General features: G+C 69.6%; 1 protein-coding gene across 1 annotated transcript in view; it reads left to right on the forward strand.

The window, feature by feature from the left end:
• Positions 1 to 17,833, forward strand: part of PKP1 (plakophilin 1) — a 31,041-nt gene that overhangs the window by 4,862 nt on the left and 8,346 nt on the right. The window contains exons 2-5 of the mRNA XM_045816471.1: positions 3,035 to 3,147; positions 14,352 to 14,737; positions 16,430 to 16,574; positions 17,290 to 17,497. Of these exons, the coding sequence (XP_045672427.1) occupies positions 3,035 to 3,147; positions 14,352 to 14,737; positions 16,430 to 16,574; positions 17,290 to 17,497 (852 nt within the window). The remainder of the gene's footprint in view (positions 1 to 3,034; positions 3,148 to 14,351; positions 14,738 to 16,429; positions 16,575 to 17,289; positions 17,498 to 17,833) is intronic.

Genomic DNA, 17,833 nt, shown 5'->3' on the forward strand with positions numbered 1-17,833 from the left:
GGCCCCTCAGACATGCCACCCTCTGCCAGTGGCCTGACCGCCCTTCAGGAGGGACAGCGGGGTGCAGATGGTGACCCGAGAGGCGGGGATGGTCCTGGGGGTGCACTGCGTGTGGGGACCACGTCCCCGACCACTCCTGGACCAGGGATCCTCCCCAGGCGGGCGGGTGGCCTTGGTTCTGGAGCAGCGCCAGGCCGCTCTCTTTCCCTGTTTACCCCACCCAGCTGGGGGTGGGGGGGCTGGCTGACCTGGTCCAAGGACCCTGGCCCCGTGGCCGGGCAGGGGCGCCCCACCACCCTGTACTGAGAAGACAGGCAGCCCAGGGGGGGCGATCAGGGCCAGTGAGTCGGCAAAGGCTTCTAGGAAGTTGGGGACCAGGTGGAGAAGTGAAAGTCGTCACACCTGGCCCTGTTACTCCCGTGGAGAGGCCCCATGTCCTGGCCGTGGAACTTGATTTCCAGAGGGCAGTGGCCAGACCCCCAGGGCCCAGAGGGGGAAATGTGGGTTCTGTTTCGGGAGCAGCTCTCTCCCAAAGAGAGGTCAGCTCCCACCTGTGCTCTTGAGCTACGAGGCTCACTGCAAGGGGTGTGACTTCAGATGTGTAATGTCTCTGAACACAACCCCCCACAGCCTGGGGCCCAAGCATATCCCCCTCTGCCAGAGAAGCCGTGATGGCTGGTGTGATGGCAGCCTCGTTCCCACAAGGAAGCCAAGCAGAGCAGCGTAAGGTGGGGGTCAGACAGTCCGAGTCCTAGTTTCATAGGGGACATAGGGGGGCCATCAGGGTCTCCCGGGAAGGGCCCAGAAGCCTCAGCCCCACTGGAAGAGAGTTATACCCCGCACCTGTCACCACCCACATCAGCCCTAGGACATGGGACTGGCATTCCAGAGGTGGCCCTGTTCCCCTCCATGGCAGGGAACGCCCGCCAGCCCCACCCAGGGAATGTGGGAGCAGCAGCAGGCTGGGGCGGGGAGGTGCCCCCTGGTGGCCGAGGGGGCGTGGCTTGACTGCTGGCAGGTCCGCCTGGAGGGGGGCAGAGGCCCGGACGCCGCCTCCCCAGCAGGGCCCTGTCCATCACCACCCCAGACTTTCCACCGAGCCGCTGGCTGACCCACACCTGCCCTCTGGTGGGGACTCCCTGCTCGTGGGCTAGAGCCAGGTGAGCACGGGCCTGCCAAGCCCTGCGGCACGGAGGGAGGGGGACCGGCTGGGCTGGGCGTCTGGTGCAGCCCCTTCCCGGGGCGGCCGAGCCCCGGCCTTGTCCCCGTCCCCTCCTGACAGAGGCCGCCTTTGCAGGGGGGGCAGCTGCAGGAGAAAGGAGGGCAACCAGCTGCCCCCCCCACACACACACACTCACTCACTCAGTGAGTGAGGAGCACGACTCAGTCAGAGGCTCACAGGCATGTCCCCCGGGGAGCCGGGGCCAGTGGGGCCTGGAGGCCCCAGGCAGGCAGCGGGGGGCCGAGGTGGCTCTGCCGTCTGCGTGTCCTCCTCGCAAGGACCCCTGGACCCTGGAGAAGGCCGCCAGGCTCCTCCTGTGTCATTGTCATTCCTCAGCCAGGGGACCCCGGGGCCACATGGGGCGTCCGGGTGCACAGAGGCCACCCCTTCTTCATCCGGAAGAGGAGGCTGAGGCTGCAGGGTGCACCGACCTGCCCACAGGCACCACCAGTGTGAGCACCTCTAGGCTCCCAGGGCCCCAGCGACGGCGCTGAAGGTTGCTGGTCCTCTGTGGAGGGGGACAGGGGTCAGGAGCAGTGCCCTGGCCTCTGAGCTCTGGGGGCCATGTGACATTCCACAGAGGAGGTGGCACCAGACAGCGACCCCAGTCCCCCCGCCCTAAGGGTTTGGGGGTCTGAGCAGGTGGGGCAGGCAAGGGAAGGGCTCCCTTACCAGGTGAGCAGCCCTCACCTCCCGAGACAGGGTCTCCACCGCTGCACCCCAGCCGTCACCTCAGGAAGACGGGGTGGTCTCCCCCCAGGAGGCTCTCACGGCCCCACAGAGGCCGTCATTCTACCAGAGCGTGGGCCAGCCCTCTCTGGTGTCCAGCTCAGAGGTGTCCCTCGAAGGCAGGCAGTGTTGGGGGTGGAGCGCCGGCCGGGCGGGACCTGGGCGCAGTCAGCAGGACAGCCGGTTGAGAAAGGCTTCCCAGAGGGGTGGGGTGTTGAGCTCCCCTTTGACACGTGGGCGAGGTGGGCGTTGGAGGCCCAGGAGAAACCGCCAGCGTGGCAGGCGAGGGCACAGCCTGTCCCGGGCAGCCCTGTTCCGAGGACAGCAGGGACTGCCCTCCAGGACCCCCGCCATCTGGGGAAGGGGAGGGCAGAGGGGTGGCCCCCCAGGAGCCCAAGTCCAGTCTGACTTCTGGGAGGCATAGCCACTTCACCGCTAATGACCCTAATGACACTCTGTCCCCTGCAGAGCCTGTCATTTGCGGGCCACCAAGCACTCCAGAAACATTAATTAGCCCTCACTGGGGCCTCTGAAGGCGAGGGACACCTCCCTCGCCAGCCGGAGCAGCTAGGAGATGCAGGGAGGGCCGGGAAGGCCCCTGGTCACCGGGGGTCCGGGCTGAGGCCGGAGCCAGAGTCCCGTCCTGGAGTGGCCCCCAGCCAACCATCGCTACTCTGTGGCCCTGACCTTGAGGCTCCGAACCTGGCATGTCCAGGCCCTGCCTGTCTCCCCTGAGCAGGAAGCTTATCTTTACTGGATGTGGGGTCAGGACTCCCTGGAAGGGCACTGCGGTGCCCCGAGGGCTCCTGACATGTAGGTGCCAACCTTCGCCAGGAACAGGGACCCAGGGGGTCCCCAGGAGAGGGCTGTCTCTGCCCTCATGGGGCCTGCACTGGGTCCTGCCGGTGGGGGGGCTGGAGGCGGGAGACAGGACTTGCAGCCTGGGCCCAGCCCCTCCTCCTCCGGCTCAGACCTGGACTCCTTGGGGGGCCGGGGGGCCGGGTGGGAGCGGCTGGCGGGCCAGGCCCTGGGCGGTGAGTGACCAGCACAGCCAGCCCGCCCTAACCCTGCCTCTGCCCTCAGGCTCCATGTACGACGGCCTGGCCGACAGCTACAACAACTACAACAACTACGGGACCGCGCGGAGCAGCTACTACTCCAAGCTCCAGATGGGGAACGGCTCGTGGGGCTACCCGGTAAGAGGCGTCTGTGGGCGGGCGTTTGGGGTCCGCGCCGCAGGAGGTCGCACTGTGGCCAAGGCGGGTGGCAGGGAGGGGCCGCACGCGATGAGACCCCGGCTCTGACCGGGGCCCTCGGTGCGGCCAGTGTCTCGCGGGGCTCGCCACGCACACCCCGTGGGGGCCGACGGGGCGTTTCAGGGTGCCCCGAGGGGTTCGTGCGAAGCCTCGAGAAAAGGACCCTGGTGGCTGACGTCCCCCAAACCACGTCTGATGCGATCACACCACAGACGTGAATTCCTGAGGCCCCTCTGTAGGTTCGATTAGGCCTCCCCAGGAAAATCCTGGGGGGCTCCGTCTTCAGTCTGTGCTGATGGCAGAGGAGGGGGCCCTGGAGGGGGCCCCGAGGCCAGAGGACTCGGCCAGCTAGACCGACCGAGAGGCAGGGAGCGTGGTTCGAGGCCGTACGTCGGCCACCCTGGCTCCCAAGCCCAGCTCTGCAGCTCGGCCGGGCACGGCTGCCAGGCGGGACCCTGACCCCCCCCCCGGGCCTCAGCCCCCTCCTGCGCGGTGGGCGCTGCACAGGCTGCCTCGGGGGGCTGTCCTCAGCATGAGAGGAGGTGACACACATGTGCACACACCCGATTTCATCTGTCTTAAGGTCTGTTTTTGTAATTGACGCGGGGGGGACGACTCTGGATCCTTCGACCCCGGCCCCTCGTTGCTGTCTTTCTGCGTGGCCCCCACGGTGTCTGCCAGCCCCCCGGCCCTGCAGCGGCCATTTGTTTTCCTATTTCAGCATGAGCCCAGGCCATGGTTAGAAACTACTTTTTTTAAAGATTTTATTTATTTATTTTAGATAGGGAAGGGAGGGGGGGAGAGAGAGAGAGAAACATGAATGTGCGGTTGCTGGGGGTCATGGCCCACAACCCAGGCATGTGCCCTGACTGGGAATTGAACCTGCGACGCTTTGGTTCGCAGCCTGAGCTCCATCCACTGAGCTACGCCAGCCAGGGCGGAAACTCTTTGACGAGGCCCTGGAAGCATCACAAGGGGAGGGATGGAGGCCCCTTCTCTCCGTGGGACTCCGGGCCCTCGGCAGCGTCCCTCGGAGGTGCCCCCGACCGCTGGGGTCCTGGGCAGGGGACAGTGGGCGGTTCATGAGGCAGGTGTCTTTTTGTTGTTGGTGAGGTTTCTCCCTCCCTAGGTTGTCCTTGGGGCTGACTTTGGGGGGCCTGTGTCTCTCCTCTGGCAGTGGTGAGGGGCCGAAGGGGAAACCCACCAGGCTGCGGCCAATGCACTTTCCTCTGTTGTTTTTGCTTTTTTGTTTTTCTGACTCCTAATGGCGGCCGACACCGTGGGCTCAGCGCGAGCACAGGAGACCGAGGCGGGTCAGGTGCAGGTGTGAGTCAGGGCTTTGGCTCGGAGTGAGTGGGCTCCACACGGACTCTGCTGGAGCAGCGGGGGGTGGGGAGGGTCAGGTCAGGCCGGGGAGGGGCCGGCAGCTGGGGGTCCCATCGCGCTGACGGTGCAGATGGTCCCAGAAGGCTTGGTCCCGGCGCCGTGACCCAGGCACACCTCTGAGCTCCCCTGGACGCCAAGGTTCCCGTCCGTGAAGCGGGAACGTGCGGCCTGGGTGTGTGCTCCCCTCCCTCACAGGGCGACACCGTGTCACATTAACGCCCAAGTGTTGCCGACCTGGTTACAGACGTGAAGGTTTCCCACCGAGCACTGCGGCAAGCGTTTCTGTCCCATGGCGTGCCTGCCCTGTGCACTCCAGCTCACCGGCTCCCGGGGGCTCCGGGCTGCCCCCACCCCTGCCCCACCCCGCCTGTTGTCCGACCACCGGGGACTACCCCTTCCCTTCCCCGCACCCGAAAGCCCGCCCTCCCCGCCCGCCCTTCGCTGGCAGGGCGTCAGCCGTGACTCACCTCGGGCAGCCGCCAGGGCACATCCCGGCTGCTCGCGGCCCAGGAGAGGCTCTGGGAACGGCGCGGCGCTGAGCGCACACAGGCCTCGGCCCTGGGGGGGACGGGGGGGGGCGGAACCCCTGGCACGGGAGCCAGAACCGCAGTCAGACCGGGAGCGGGCAGGCCACCGGGGCCGGAACCCGGGCACTGGGACAGTGCCAGGGGAACACAGGACAGAGGCCGGGGCTGAGAGGGGCCACAGCCTGCAGAACAGTGGGCGCAGGGCACGCGCTCCCCGCCACCCCGAGGCCAGCGCGGCGCGGAAGGCCGGCCGAGGGGGCGAGGCCCGGGGGAGTGGACACGGCCCTCGCCCGGCCGTTCCCTGCCCGCGGGTCCCGAGCAGCTCGGCGGACACCCCCCCACCCCAAGACTCTGGACCCACTAACGTTGCTGACGGGTGGTCACCGTGCCACCCAGGAGCCGGGAGAGTGGTTTTACCTCCCTGGACTCCGGCCGGAGGGCTCAGCCGTAAGCCCTGGCGCGGGTCGGCTCCGGGTGTCCAGAGGATGAAGCTCAGTGTTGGGGCCACCCTTCTGCTGGGGGGTGCTGGGTGGCTTCCCCGAAACCCACGTGGAACTGGGCGCCTCGTGGGTGCACTGGCACCCGGCAGCCCTGGGTCAGGACCTCGTCCCGCTCATCCCTGTGACAGACGCAGGAGAGGCCCCTCCTCGACCCCCCCCCCCGGAGGGGGGGGCCTGGCTGAGCGACCTCACGCTGCAGGCGTCACTGGGGAGCAGCAGGGGGGTCGAGCCATCGGGGCCCCTCGTCATGGCCCTCAGTGCCCTGCCCGGTCGCTGAGGCCAGGAGGAGCTGGAGGCGCGGGCAGGCATGACCCGTCCTCCAGGCTGAAGGCGGACTTCCGTCGCGTGGGTCCGTTCTCGGGGAAGCAGAAGCAAGTGGCTGGTCCTCATCCCCAGGGGCGACTTGGGTTAGGACGGCAGCCCCCCTGTCCAGCAGCTGCAGCCCTGGCAGGCTCTCCTACTTGCGAGTCCAGGGGCATCGCTGCTGGGATCACCCGTCCAGCGGCGTGGTCAGTGGAGGGTCGTTCGCACCCACCACCCGCCAGGAGCTGCTCTGTGGTCAGCCGGGCGCTCTGGGCCAGGGCTCAGCGTGGGCCATTGCCCGCCCAGCACAGCCACAGCCGGTCGGCGGCCCCGAGGGGCACGGTCCCCAGGACCGGGCCTCGGCCCTGGCTCTGTCCTGTTCCCTGGCCTCGTGGCCCCACGTGACGCCCCGGCTCACTAGCGGTCTCTCTCCCCACCCTTCTCCCTTGTTCTTGACCAAGGGACAGGACAGCTCTGGCCGATCCCACCAGGAAAGGGCCCGGGTGGGGCCAGTGCCACCTGGGGGCCTCCCTTGCAGCCGTGAGGCTGGGTCACAACAGGTCCCGTGGGGGCGGGGAGACCCGACCTCAGTGCACCCCAGGTAGTGGGGGACGCGGAGTGTCCGCAGGCGGGGCTCTGGGTCGGGGGCTCGGAGCACAGTGCACCGCAGGGAGGGAGAGCAACCCGCGGCCAGCACAGTCGAGCCCCAGGGGCGGCCTGCCGTGGAGGGACGGGCCCTGGACTTCGGCCAGGAACTCTGGGTCCGAACCTGCCCCTTGACCAGCTGCCGGCCCCAGATGCTGAGCGTCCACAGCTCGCCACCTCTGAAGTGGGCGGAGCCCCCATCACAGGGGGCAGTGAGGGCTGTGGACGCGACACTCAGGTCAGCCGTGGGCGGCCAGGGTCCTCGGGTCTGCTGGGCTGTCACGGACCGGGGACCCGGGCGGCCTTCCACTCTCCAGACCCTGGCTTTCTGCCCACAGAGCCGGGCAGCTGGGCCCGATCTGGCAGGGTTCTCACCAGGGGGCGGCAGGCAGCTGTGGCCCGAGCCCCCCCTCCCCCTGAGAGGCCCCCCCACCGCCGCACTTCCGCCCTGACCTCAGGGGCCGGCCGAGCAGCAGCTGCCTAACCCCCGGCCGCTGCTCCGAGTGCGAGCGGTGGCTGCGCCTGCCAACCCCGGGCCCCTGTGCCAGCGCCTGACTCACTGCCACCGCCGGGGAGACGGGGCCCCAGGCCCTGGCCCAACAAGCAGAGACAGCGGCCGCACCTGCCGAGGGACAGAGTGTGCCCGAGAGAGGAGAGTCGGGGGGCCGGCAGGGGGGCTGCCACCGGCTCCCCACACACCCCGAAAGCAGCAGCCTGCTCTTGGCGTGTTTTCACGGACTCCTTGCAGAGGCCGGGGACACTCCCTGGGTGTCAGCCATGGCAGGAGCCGGGGCAGACGCCCCTGCCTGTAGTGTCCCCTGAGGATGAGCCCCCTCCACTTGCCACTGTCCACCGGGGGGTGGTGCCTGTGAGTGAGGAGCCCCCGCTGCCCGGGGGCTGAACGGGAGAAGCCCCCTCCTGTGCCTGTGCCCCCGAGTCTCAGGCCCACCGCCCCTCCCGGCTGAGGTCTGGGTGAGGCCTGGGTGCAGGGTCCTCCTTCACTGGCCACAGGTGACCGTCGGTTGCTCCGCCCAGCCCCGTGTGGCCCTGACACCCCGTGTCCTGTGTCCTTGCTTGGAGAAGTCAGAAAACGTGCCCCCCGTCAGCACTGTGGGCTCGCAGCGGGGGGTGGCGGGGGGCGGCACGCTGCCAGCAAACACATGCACAAGCTACCCACGAGCCGGCCCAGGCGCAGGAGAGCAGGCGGGCTCCTGGCGTGGGGATGGCTGTGAAGGGGGGGGCTGCCTTAGCAGAGAGGAGGGGCAGGGGCTCGGGAGAGAGGCTCCTGGGGCTGGGGCTGGGCTGCGCAGTGGCCCTGGGGCCTCCTTTCGGATGGACCACCGGGGAGGGCAGCTGGGGGCCCGTCGCCGGCTCCCTGGCCTCCCGTGACCAGGGCCTGGGGGCACGGAACCCACGATGCCCCTCTGGCCGAGCGTGCGCGCCGGCCGCCCTCTCCTCCTGCCCTGCCGGGAGCACCAGCCTCAGGAGGAGGTGGACTCTCACCTGTCACTGTCCTGAACGGGCCTGGGGGGGACAGAGGCCAGGCAACTTGGTCTGAGCATCCGGGGAGTGAGGCCACTGCCAGGGACTCGGTGCGACAGCCGTCTGGCTGGTGGAGGCACTGGTGGGAGCAGCCCGGGACACAGGGTGCAGTAGGCCCTCCCCGGTGGCCCACAGGGAGGGGGCCACTCTCCTCAAGGGAGCCACGGCCTGACGGATGTGAGGTCCGAGGGGGTGGCCGTGGGTGCCCGGCCCGCGTCCTCACACTCAGACCCAAAGCAGAGCCTCTGGCGCCTCAGAGGGGCCCTTGTCCCTCCGGCCCGACCAGGACTCGGCTCCTCGGCCCGTGAGTCTGCGCGTCCTTGAGTGACAGGGGACCGGCGGGACAACCCGAGCCGCAGGACGAGAGGCACCGTGGTCAGATGGCAGCGCTGCGGCCCGGCCCCCTCCCACCAGCCCCATGTCCTCGCCTGCAGGGGTGGGGGACCAGGGGGTCTCGAGCCTCACCTAGCCCTGGGCCCCGTGTCCTGGAGACTCAGGGGTGAGCCCTCGGGTTCTGGGGTAGCAGGGGACTGTCAGCCTGCAGCGCTGCCCAGCCCTGCCCCCCATCTCCAGTGGCCCTCACTTTGGGGGCCTCCAGTCTGTGGCCCCCCATTTAATAATCCTGGAGGGGGTGCCACGTTTTGAACGCGCACATAGTGTCCTGGTGCCCCTCCCCCACTTGCTCTCTCGGTCTTTGGGAGGCCGGCCGGACTTGGTGTGCGGGGAAGTCATGCTGCAGAGGAGGGTGGGCTCACCTGGCCCCTCCCAGGGGGGCCTTGTGTGGGGGAGGAGGCGCCGGGGCCCCAAGAGGAGAGACTCGGGGTCTGTCTCCTGCCAGGCGAGGGCAGGTGGGACAAGGCCGGCAGCAGGGACGTGAGGACGGACAGACCGCAAAGCTGGAGGGTCCTCTGGTGCCTGTTCTCTGGTTCCAGTTCCCCTTGTGTCGCTGGGCTCAGGGAGACCCCAGCGGGCGGGCGGGCAGGCGGGAGAGCCGTCCCCCACCCTGCAAAGGGAGGGGCCCGGCCTCCCTCAGGGCCCCAGCATGTCCCTGCAGAGGCCTTCCTGCCCGAGAGATGCTCACTCAGCTGGAAGCAGAATGGGGGTGGGGTGGGGCTGAGAGACGGCTGGGAAGAGAAGCAGCTTGGGCTCCTGGGGCCCGCCCCCCACCCCCACCCGCACCCACGGGCACAGAGGCGGCCGGTGGGCCTTGCGCCCAGGCCCGAGCCAGGTCGACGTGTGGGCAGTGTGGGGTCGCGTCCCCAGCCGGCAGCTGCGCCCCTCCTGTCCCGGGGGGGGACCCTGTCTGTGGTCCCTGGGAGGAACCTCGGTGGGGGCGCCCCCTGCGGAGCCTCCTAGCCACTCAGACCTGATTCACGCCACCAGACTCTCTGGCCGAGTGGCTGGAGGACGGACTCGGGGAGGGGGCGTTGGAGACCGGGTCCCCCCTGCGTGGCCTCGCCCAGCCCCGAGTTCTCTGGGCCTCCTGCGCTCACAGAGACAGTGGGGAGGCGGGAGGGTGGGGCGCTGGGCGGCTCCCGTGAGACGGTGCTCGGGGGAACTCCGTGCCGGTCCGGGGGTGGCAGGGTGGGTGTGCTCGGGGACCACCCTGCCCCAGCCAGAGCCCGCACCCATGCCCAGGTCGGCAGGCGGGCTTGCACGCGGGACTGTGTGTGTGTGCCTGCGTGTGTGCACTCACCCTCCACGCCCAGCAGGCATGGGGGCCTCCCGGCAGAGCGGCTTGTGCGCCCACCCTCCGCACTCTACACAGAGGGAAGGAGAGCAGGGCCCCCCACGGTGGCACTGCCGGTCCTGGCCGCAGGGGGCGCTGCTCAGGAGAGCACAGGGACCGGCACACCCTCCCGCCAAAGTCCCACCTCTGGTGACTCAGGCCCAGCGGCAGCCTCAGGCTGCAGAGCCAGCAGCGCCCCCTGCCCCCGCCCCGAGCTCCCGGCCCTGGGCCCAGAGTGCCCCCTCCCAGGCAGTGCTCGCCGAGACCAGAGAGAATCTGTGCTCTCCAGACCCCCGGGGAGGGCGGAGCAGAGCGGCCAGCCAGGTGCCGACTCCCCCAGGCCTCTCTCTGACTGGCCAGCCCCGCCCAGAGCTGGCCCGAGTCCCAGGAAGGTCCAGGGGCACTGAGCAGGGAGCCCCAGGGTGATGGGTCCTGTCCCGGCCCCGACCCCCCCACCAGCTGGGCAAGGACCTCTCTCAGGACGGCCCTCCCCAGGACGGAGAGGCAGGAGGACCCCGAGACACCGTGCGCCTCGCTGTCCCGAGGAGGGTGTCGGAAGTGGCCCTGCCGGGTCTCTGCTGGGCATGTGCGCGGGCGAGGAGGGGCAGGGCGCGCCCCGGGAAGCCGGTTTGGCAGCCCCGCCTCGCTGGCAGAGGCCAGTTTCGCCGGGGTGGTGGCCAGGCACCAGACAGCCCTTTCATCTGGGCCTGCCCCGCACACCCCTGGAGCCCAGCAGCTTCCGCCTGGTCACCCAGGGCTGGACAGGGCTCTCTGGGCACGGCTGGCCAGCTGCTGCCCCCAGGCCGAGGGGCCCAGGGAGGGCTCGTGGGCCTCGCCCGCCTGGTCCCCTGCTGGGCCTCCACGCCGCTCCCCGAGTGCCCCGGGGGCCGAGGTGCCCGCACCGCCCGCAGCCCGGGTCCCCACATCCCCCGCACAGATGCCCTTCTGCGGAGGGCCGTGAGCCCAGCCCTGTCCCGGGCACAGCGAGGGCCTCCGTGTGCAGAGTGCAGGGCGATGACAGAGGCTGACAGTCCCAGAGGGAGAGCAGGCAGGGCCTCAGGTGGCCGGGTGCGACAGTCATCAGAGATGCCCAGAGCAAGGCCCGTGGGGCCTGGAGAGGGGGGTGAGGAGAGGCCCCCGGGGGCAGGGGGACGGCCGCCTGAGCCGCAGCAGGGAGGCCCGGACCGGCTGATGGCACGGGCTGTGTGAGCAGTGGGCTGGGAGGGCCCGGCCAGGGCGTCGGCCCTGTCCCCAGCAGGGAGACAGGCCCCCGCAGACCGGGGCTAATGAGAGCTCTGCCCGAGGAAGGCCAGGGAGCCGGCCCCACCGGGCAGGCGCCGGCCGCAGACTGGGTGGGGCGGGTGGGAGGCCCTGCAGCAGCCGCCCGGTGGAGAGCCCCGGAGAGCCGCCAGGCTGCGTCCGGCCCGGGAGGGGAGGGAGGACAGAGGAAGCCCCCCTCCCGCCGTGCAGTCCTCGGCCACAGCGCTGCCCCACGGCCCCGGCTCGGTCAGCGGGGGCCTCCGCACGCCGGGTGGGCTGCGCTCCGCGCCTCGAGACCCTGGCGCCGACGCCAACGCCACTTCACCCGGGTCTGGTCACGTGCGGGACTGTCCCCTCGCCGACAAAACGAGGGGGCTGGCCTCAGAGGGCTCCCTGGCCTCGGAGGAGAGGACAGGTGCTGGGCGGGGCACTCTCGAGTGGGGGTGCAGCCCACACCCCGAGAAGGGAGGGGACGGGGCAGCAAGCCGGGGGCCCACAAGGGCCAGCTCATCCGCAGAGGGGCCCAGCCCGGGGAGGCCCCTGTCTGGCCCACCTGGGAAGGCAGGGCCAAGGGTGGGCCCCCCTGAAGAGCCCCCCGGTCTCCCAGGTGGAGACGCACCCCGGGCCCCCCTCGATGTCCAGCCCAGGCTGCTCTGTGATGCGGGCGGGGGTCAGCCTCTCCCCTCTGGAATGTTCCGATCTGTGGCCCCTCCCACCTGAGGCTGAAGTTTCCCAGGGAAGCCTGAGACAGCCAGACAAGAGGGGTGTGTGTGTGTCTCACTGTCCTTTGTATTCAAAGCGGGGACGCTGCCAGCAGATCCCTATCGGCGTGTGGGGGTGGGGTGCCAGCCTCGCAGAGCAGAGCTCCTGCCTGCCAAGTGCACGCTGGCCGCTGGCCACCCGGCTGCAGCGGCTCGGGGCCTGCGGCCGTGGCCGCAGAGCGAGGGGCTGGCCTCCCCGAGGGCTGGCCGTCCTGTGTGTGGTCTGCGTGGACCACCAGCCTCTGGTTTTCTGAAACTAGTGAGGCCTCCTCCGTGGCCCCGGGGGTTGGGGTGGAGACCACCCGGGTGAACCCCTTCCAGGGCAGCCACCCTGTCCAGTCTGGGTGCCAGCGGGACACAGAGGTGCCTCGGAACAGACCTGGTGCGTGTGCCGAGTGGCTGGTGACCGCGTGTCCACGGGTTCTCTGGGCACAATTGCTGCGGCAGCCTGACCGGGGGAGACCCTGAGGCCCACCGGGTGCGAGTAACCGGCCCAAGGCTGCCCCCCAGGTGGTCGGGCCCCAGAGCCGTGTTCCCCACCCCGGAGCCCCCTCTGCTGCGGGCGTCTCAGCCCAGGGACCTCGAGGGGTGCGCGTGGAGCCCCACTGTGCCCCCGCCCCCTCAGCCTGATAGAAAGAGGGGCAGCATCGCTGATTCGGCCAGGACGCAGGCCACCTGTGCAGGGAGGGCTGGGCGGCGGCCACCTCAGCCTCCCCCAGACAGTGCAGCACGCCAGCGGCGGGGAGCTCGGGGGCTCCCGGAACAGGGGAGACCACTGGCACGTGGCAGGCGGGGGGCTGGGAAGTTCGGGCCACAGGGGTGTCCCCACCTGCCCTGCCACACCTGCCCCCCGCCCCCACCCCCGAGGGCCGCTCCCTGTGGGCAGGGCGGCCCTGCTCCTGCCCCAGCCAGTGCAGCGAGGCCCCGGAGCCTCCGGGAGCTTACTCAGCAGGATGGCCCGGGCGCTGGGCTGGGGCCAGGACGAGGCCCTGGGAGCCAGGTCAGGCGGCGGAGATGACGACAGGCAGCGTCATTTACCGAGAACAAGGGTGCTCCTGTTGCATTTCCATTTAAGGCCTCGCCGGCTGTCCTGTGAGGGAGTCCTCTGCTTCCCCCTCGAAAGTGCCGCCGTGGTCACCTCCCTCCCCCCCTCGCCCGGGAGAAGGGAGGGAGGGGCGGGGCCTAGCTGCACATTTTGTGCGAGATCTGCAAGGTGTGCATTCCTGGGGCGAAGGCTCCCAGAACGGCCCCTCTCCTCCCCTCTGCCTGTTCCTGCCCCGTCGCCCTCCCCACACCCACACGCCCACCCCCTCGGGGGAGGTCGGGGGAGGAGGCTGCCGCCCCGAGGGTGTGCGGGCGGCGTCCAGGGGCGTGCCGTGGCCCGGGCTGGCGGTCCGGGCTCCTGAGTCCGGCGGCCTGACAGGGAGCTTGGCCCACGGGTGGGTGGGTGCTTGCTCTCTGGGGCTCTTCCTCCTCCTGGAGCCCGTGTGGTCTGGGGTGGAAGGGAGTCACCCCATGGCCGGACTTCCCCTGCACACTCACTCACACTTGCACACACATGCACTCACTCACACACACACTCATGCACAGGTGGGGCAGGCAGGCTCCAGGCTGCGGCCCAGGTGAGTCCCCGGGCAGCACCTCCGTGGGGCCGTCTCCCCGGGCTCCGTGCTGACGCTCCCGTCTCCGAACAAGTCGGCGCAGGCAGCGCCCGGCCGAGCTCTGGAAAGTCCTCTGTGGGCGGCTGGCTCCCCAGGCCGCTCCCAGCCCCGTCCCGGGCTAGGCAGGCTCCGCCCGGGCGCAGGCTCCCAGGCCGGCTCCCCTGGCCCCGGGGGGCCTCACTGTTCTGTGTTTTCTCGTGGGGCCCAGGGTCTGCCCAGCCTCCCGCCGTGAGCCTGACAGCGAAGCCCAGGGCCCCCAGCACCCCATGCCGCTGCCCCTGCCCCATGTGTGCAGGGGCCCCCCGGAACAGATGGCCCCGGAGCGGGCGGCTGTTCCCCCTCCGGCCCCTAGAGGGCCCGCTCTGCTTGGTTCCTGTCCTGCAGAGGGGGGTGTGGCAGAGAGACCACCGTGGGAAACCCTGGTGGCCACCGTGCCGCGTCCAGTGGCGAAGGAAGGCGTGCACCAGAGCGAGGGCTTGGGGGGCACACGGGCTCAGGTCCCATGGCTGCCCTTCCCTCCATGAGCCACCGTCGGGGCCTCAGGCCGCCCTCCCAGGCGGGGCCCCGTGCCGCCCCCAGAGAGAAGCACATTGCACAGGGCTGCCGGCGCTGGGGCATTAGACAGAGCGGTTCCTGTCCGGCCCGGCTGCTCTCCGAGACGAGGGCTTCGGTCCGCCGACGTGGTCTCACGTGAGGGGCCAGGGCCCACAGTTCTAAAGATGATGCGCCAGGAGGGTCCCTGCCCCCCAGTCCTCCTGGGGTCCCGCGAGCACCGCCCTGGGGCCCGGGGACCCCACTGAGCCCGAGTCCCTCCCTCTCTCTCTGGCCAGATCTACAACGGGACCCTCAAGAGGGAGGCGGACAACCGGCGCTTCAGCTCCTACAGCCAGATGGAGAGCTGGGGCCGCCAGCACCCCCGGAGCAGCTGCCACGCGGGCAGCGACATCTGCTTCATGCAGAAGATCAAGGCCAGCCGCAGCGAGCCCGACCTCTGCTGTGACCCCCGGGGCACCCTGCGCAAGGGCACGCTGGGCGGCAAGGGCCACAAGACCGCCCAGAGCCGCTACAGCTTCTACAGCACCTGCAGCGGGCAGAAGGCCACCAAGAAGTGCCCCGGGCGCCCGCCCTCCTGCATCTCCAAGCAGGAGCCCGTGTGCATCCCGCCCACCTCCTGCAACAAGGACGCGTCCTTCAGCCACTCCCGGGCCAGCTCCAAGTGAGTGACGCTGGCGGGGGGGCGGGGGGCGGGGCCTGGCTGGGGGCGGGGCCAGGGCTGGGGCCGGGGCTTGGGCTGGGGGCCGGGAGGGTGCAGGGGTAGGAGACCTCCGCCTGGTGCCCCGCAGGGAGCTCCCCAGCTGGGAAAGACCCAGCTTCTGTCCCCAGGGAGTTCCGGGTTCCTCCCCCGGGTGTTTCGAGCGTGAAGGGGCCTTGCACACAGAACACAAACACTGACACACATGGGCTGAGTGCGCGGGCTCTGAAGGAGTCACAGGGAGGCTAGCGAACTCCAGCAGGCGAGCTGGGCCAGTGGTCCGAGAGGTGTGCTCCTGCCCCAGCAGGAGCCGAAACCCTGGGAGTGTGGGAAAAAATGCCGGTTCTCGGGCCCCGCCCGGACCTGCTGACCCAGCCCTGGGGGTGGGGCTGGCAGCCCGCGCTGTCCCGCGCCCTGCAGGGACGGGACTCGTCCGTGGTCCGATGCCCGTGGATCTCGGGCCTCTCTGTCCGGCTCTGAGAGCGGGTTGGGGTGTGCCCGGGTGGGGAGGGGGCACGGTGAGGACCAGTCCCTCGGGGGCAGACCCTGCGAGGGCCTGGGGAGTCAGGCCCCGCAGAGCCTCGGGATCGGGTTAAACATAGGACATTGCTGGGTTCGAGGCTCAAAAAAGGCTGGCGGCCAGCCGTTCCGCACAGTTCAACCAAACAACCGCCCTTGGGTAGCAGCCCCAGTCGTCCATCCTGACCCTGCAGCACAGAGGGGACACGGAGGGGACACGGAGGGGACGACGCAGTCAGCCGGGCTGAGGACGGCTCGGCAGGGCCATGGGTGTCGTCAGGTGGTGGGTGGGGACGCGGAGGAGAGAGCCGGCCGCGGGGTCCCTCACTGGGGTCTCCGTGAGAGCAGCCAGGGCTGGCGGGAAGGCAGCAGCCCTGAGGGTGGGAGGGGGGAGTGGATGTGAGGGGTTTTGTGTCCGAAGAATTAGCCAGGCTTGGGCATGGAAGGAAGAAGAGATGGGTGGATGGATGGACGGATGGATGGATGGTGGATGGTGGATGGATGATTATGGCAGATGGATGGAGAGAAGATGGACGGTGGATGAATGATGGATGAATCGTGGACGGAGGGACGGACGGATGGATGAAGGGAAGATGGACGGATGATGATGGACAGACGGATGATGATGGACAGACGGATGATGATGGACAGGTGGATGGAGAGAAGAGGGACGGTGGATGGATGATAATGGACAGGTGGATGGATGATGGACAGATGGATGGATGGTGATGGACAAGTGGATGGATGAAGGGAAGATGGGTGGACAGACAGACAGAAGATGGACGATGGGTGCACGATGGGTGAATGGTGGACGAGGGACGGCGGATGGGTGGGTGTGTGGGCAGGCTCACGGCCACTCCCTTCCGTGTCCCCGCACCAGCCACAGGTGAGCAGGTGAGCGCAGTGGCAGAGCAGGTGGGGAGCTTGCCTCCAGGGCAGGCAGAGGTCCCTTACCTGCTCGATCGTGCCCCGTGGGTGCTCACTGTGGGGTGTGCCTCTCCCTCCCCCGGGGGCAGTCCCAGTGCTGTCCCCGGGTGGGCCCGGCTGCTTTGTCCTGGCTCTCGAGGGAGTGCTGGGGGACTCCCGAGTCCCAGCACCAGGGCCCCCGTGACCCGCACCCGCCGCCACCCCTCGCAGGATCTGCAGCGAGGACATCGAGTGCAGCGGGCTGACCATCCCCAAGGCCGTGCAGTACCTGAGCTCCCAGGACGAGAAGCTGCAGGCCATCGGGGCCTATTACATCCAGCACACCTGCTTCCAGGATGAGTCGGCCAAGCAGCAGGTACCTGGCAGCCCGGGGAGGGCCCGGGGCAGTGGCTGGGCTCTGCGCTGACCAATGAGAGGGGGGCATTCACCACAGGCTTCTGCTCACGCTGCCCGGCTGCCCGGGGCAAGCAGTGCGCTGGGCAACACTCCCGGTCGGAGCCGGACGGCTACGCCTTCTGGGCAGAGCAGAGCGCTCTGGCCAGGCAGACGTTCCCCTGGTGTCCCCCCCATCGGTCACTGTCACTTCAGGGGCAGCTGCGGGTCCAGCAGGACCCCCCCGACGAACGTGACGATGTCCCACCCCTCAGCCCTGTCACCCACTCCCTCCCTGCCTGCCTGTCCGTGTCCCTCCGAATCACCGGTGGTGGGGTTCGGGGCTCGGCTGACGGGGAGGCCCCCACGGGGCCCTGCACTCTCCCTGGGAGGCTGGGGCACGAGTTTCCCGGGGAGTCCGGGACGCGTCTGCCCCGGCGTTCCCAGGGCACAGAGAGCTCCTGGGGGAGGGTCTCCGTTGGGTCCGTCCTGCTTTAGGGGCTCGAAGTGCGTCCACGCCCATCTCTCCTCCGGTCCCCACCCCGGACTCCGGAGGGGAAAGTGGGGTGTCGGGGTCCCAGTCCCCATCCTGGCTCCCGGCTGGGGCCGCTACCGCCCCGTCGCACCCCTTGCTCCCCTGGGCGGGCATGGGTGTTTCCGAGAGCCCGTTCCCTGACCAGTGGCGCCCCCGCCCCCAGGTCCATCAGCTGGGCGGCATCAGCAGGCTGGTGGACCTCCTGCGCAGCCCCAACCAGAACGTGCAGCAGGCGGCAGCCGGCGCCCTGCGCAACCTGGTCTTCCGGAGCAGCACCAACAAGCTGGAGACCCGGAGGCAGGGGGGCATCCGGGAGGCCGTCAACCTCCTGCGGAGGACCGGGAACACGGAGATCCAGAAGCAGCTGACCGGTAGGGAGCCTGGCCACGCGGGCGAGACTGCCGTGAGGGCGGGGCCGAGCTGGGGCTCATGTCCTGGACCCCCACCGCACCAGCCCGGGGGGTCCAGGTGGGTCGGCCCAGGCACTGTGCAAAGTCACAGGGGGTCAAGGTCTTTCGGAGGATAGTGGGTAGGGCGTGGAAGGCTGGTGTCAGCCACAGTCCGTCCTGAGCAGACCTTGGGGCTTGTAGGGAAAGGGGACAGGGGCCCACAGGTCATCTGCATCCGCCCTGTGTCCAAAGCCGCACTGACTCTGAGGGCGGGGCCCAGAAGCAGCCCCTCTGCAGCCTGGGCTGGACGGGGAGGCG

This window comes from Phyllostomus hastatus, unplaced genomic scaffold (genome assembly GCF_019186645.2).
Source record: "Phyllostomus hastatus isolate PE091 unplaced genomic scaffold, TTU_PhHast_1.1 phas_contig_148, whole genome shotgun sequence".
Lineage (NCBI taxonomy): Eukaryota > Metazoa > Chordata > Mammalia > Chiroptera > Phyllostomidae > Phyllostomus > Phyllostomus hastatus.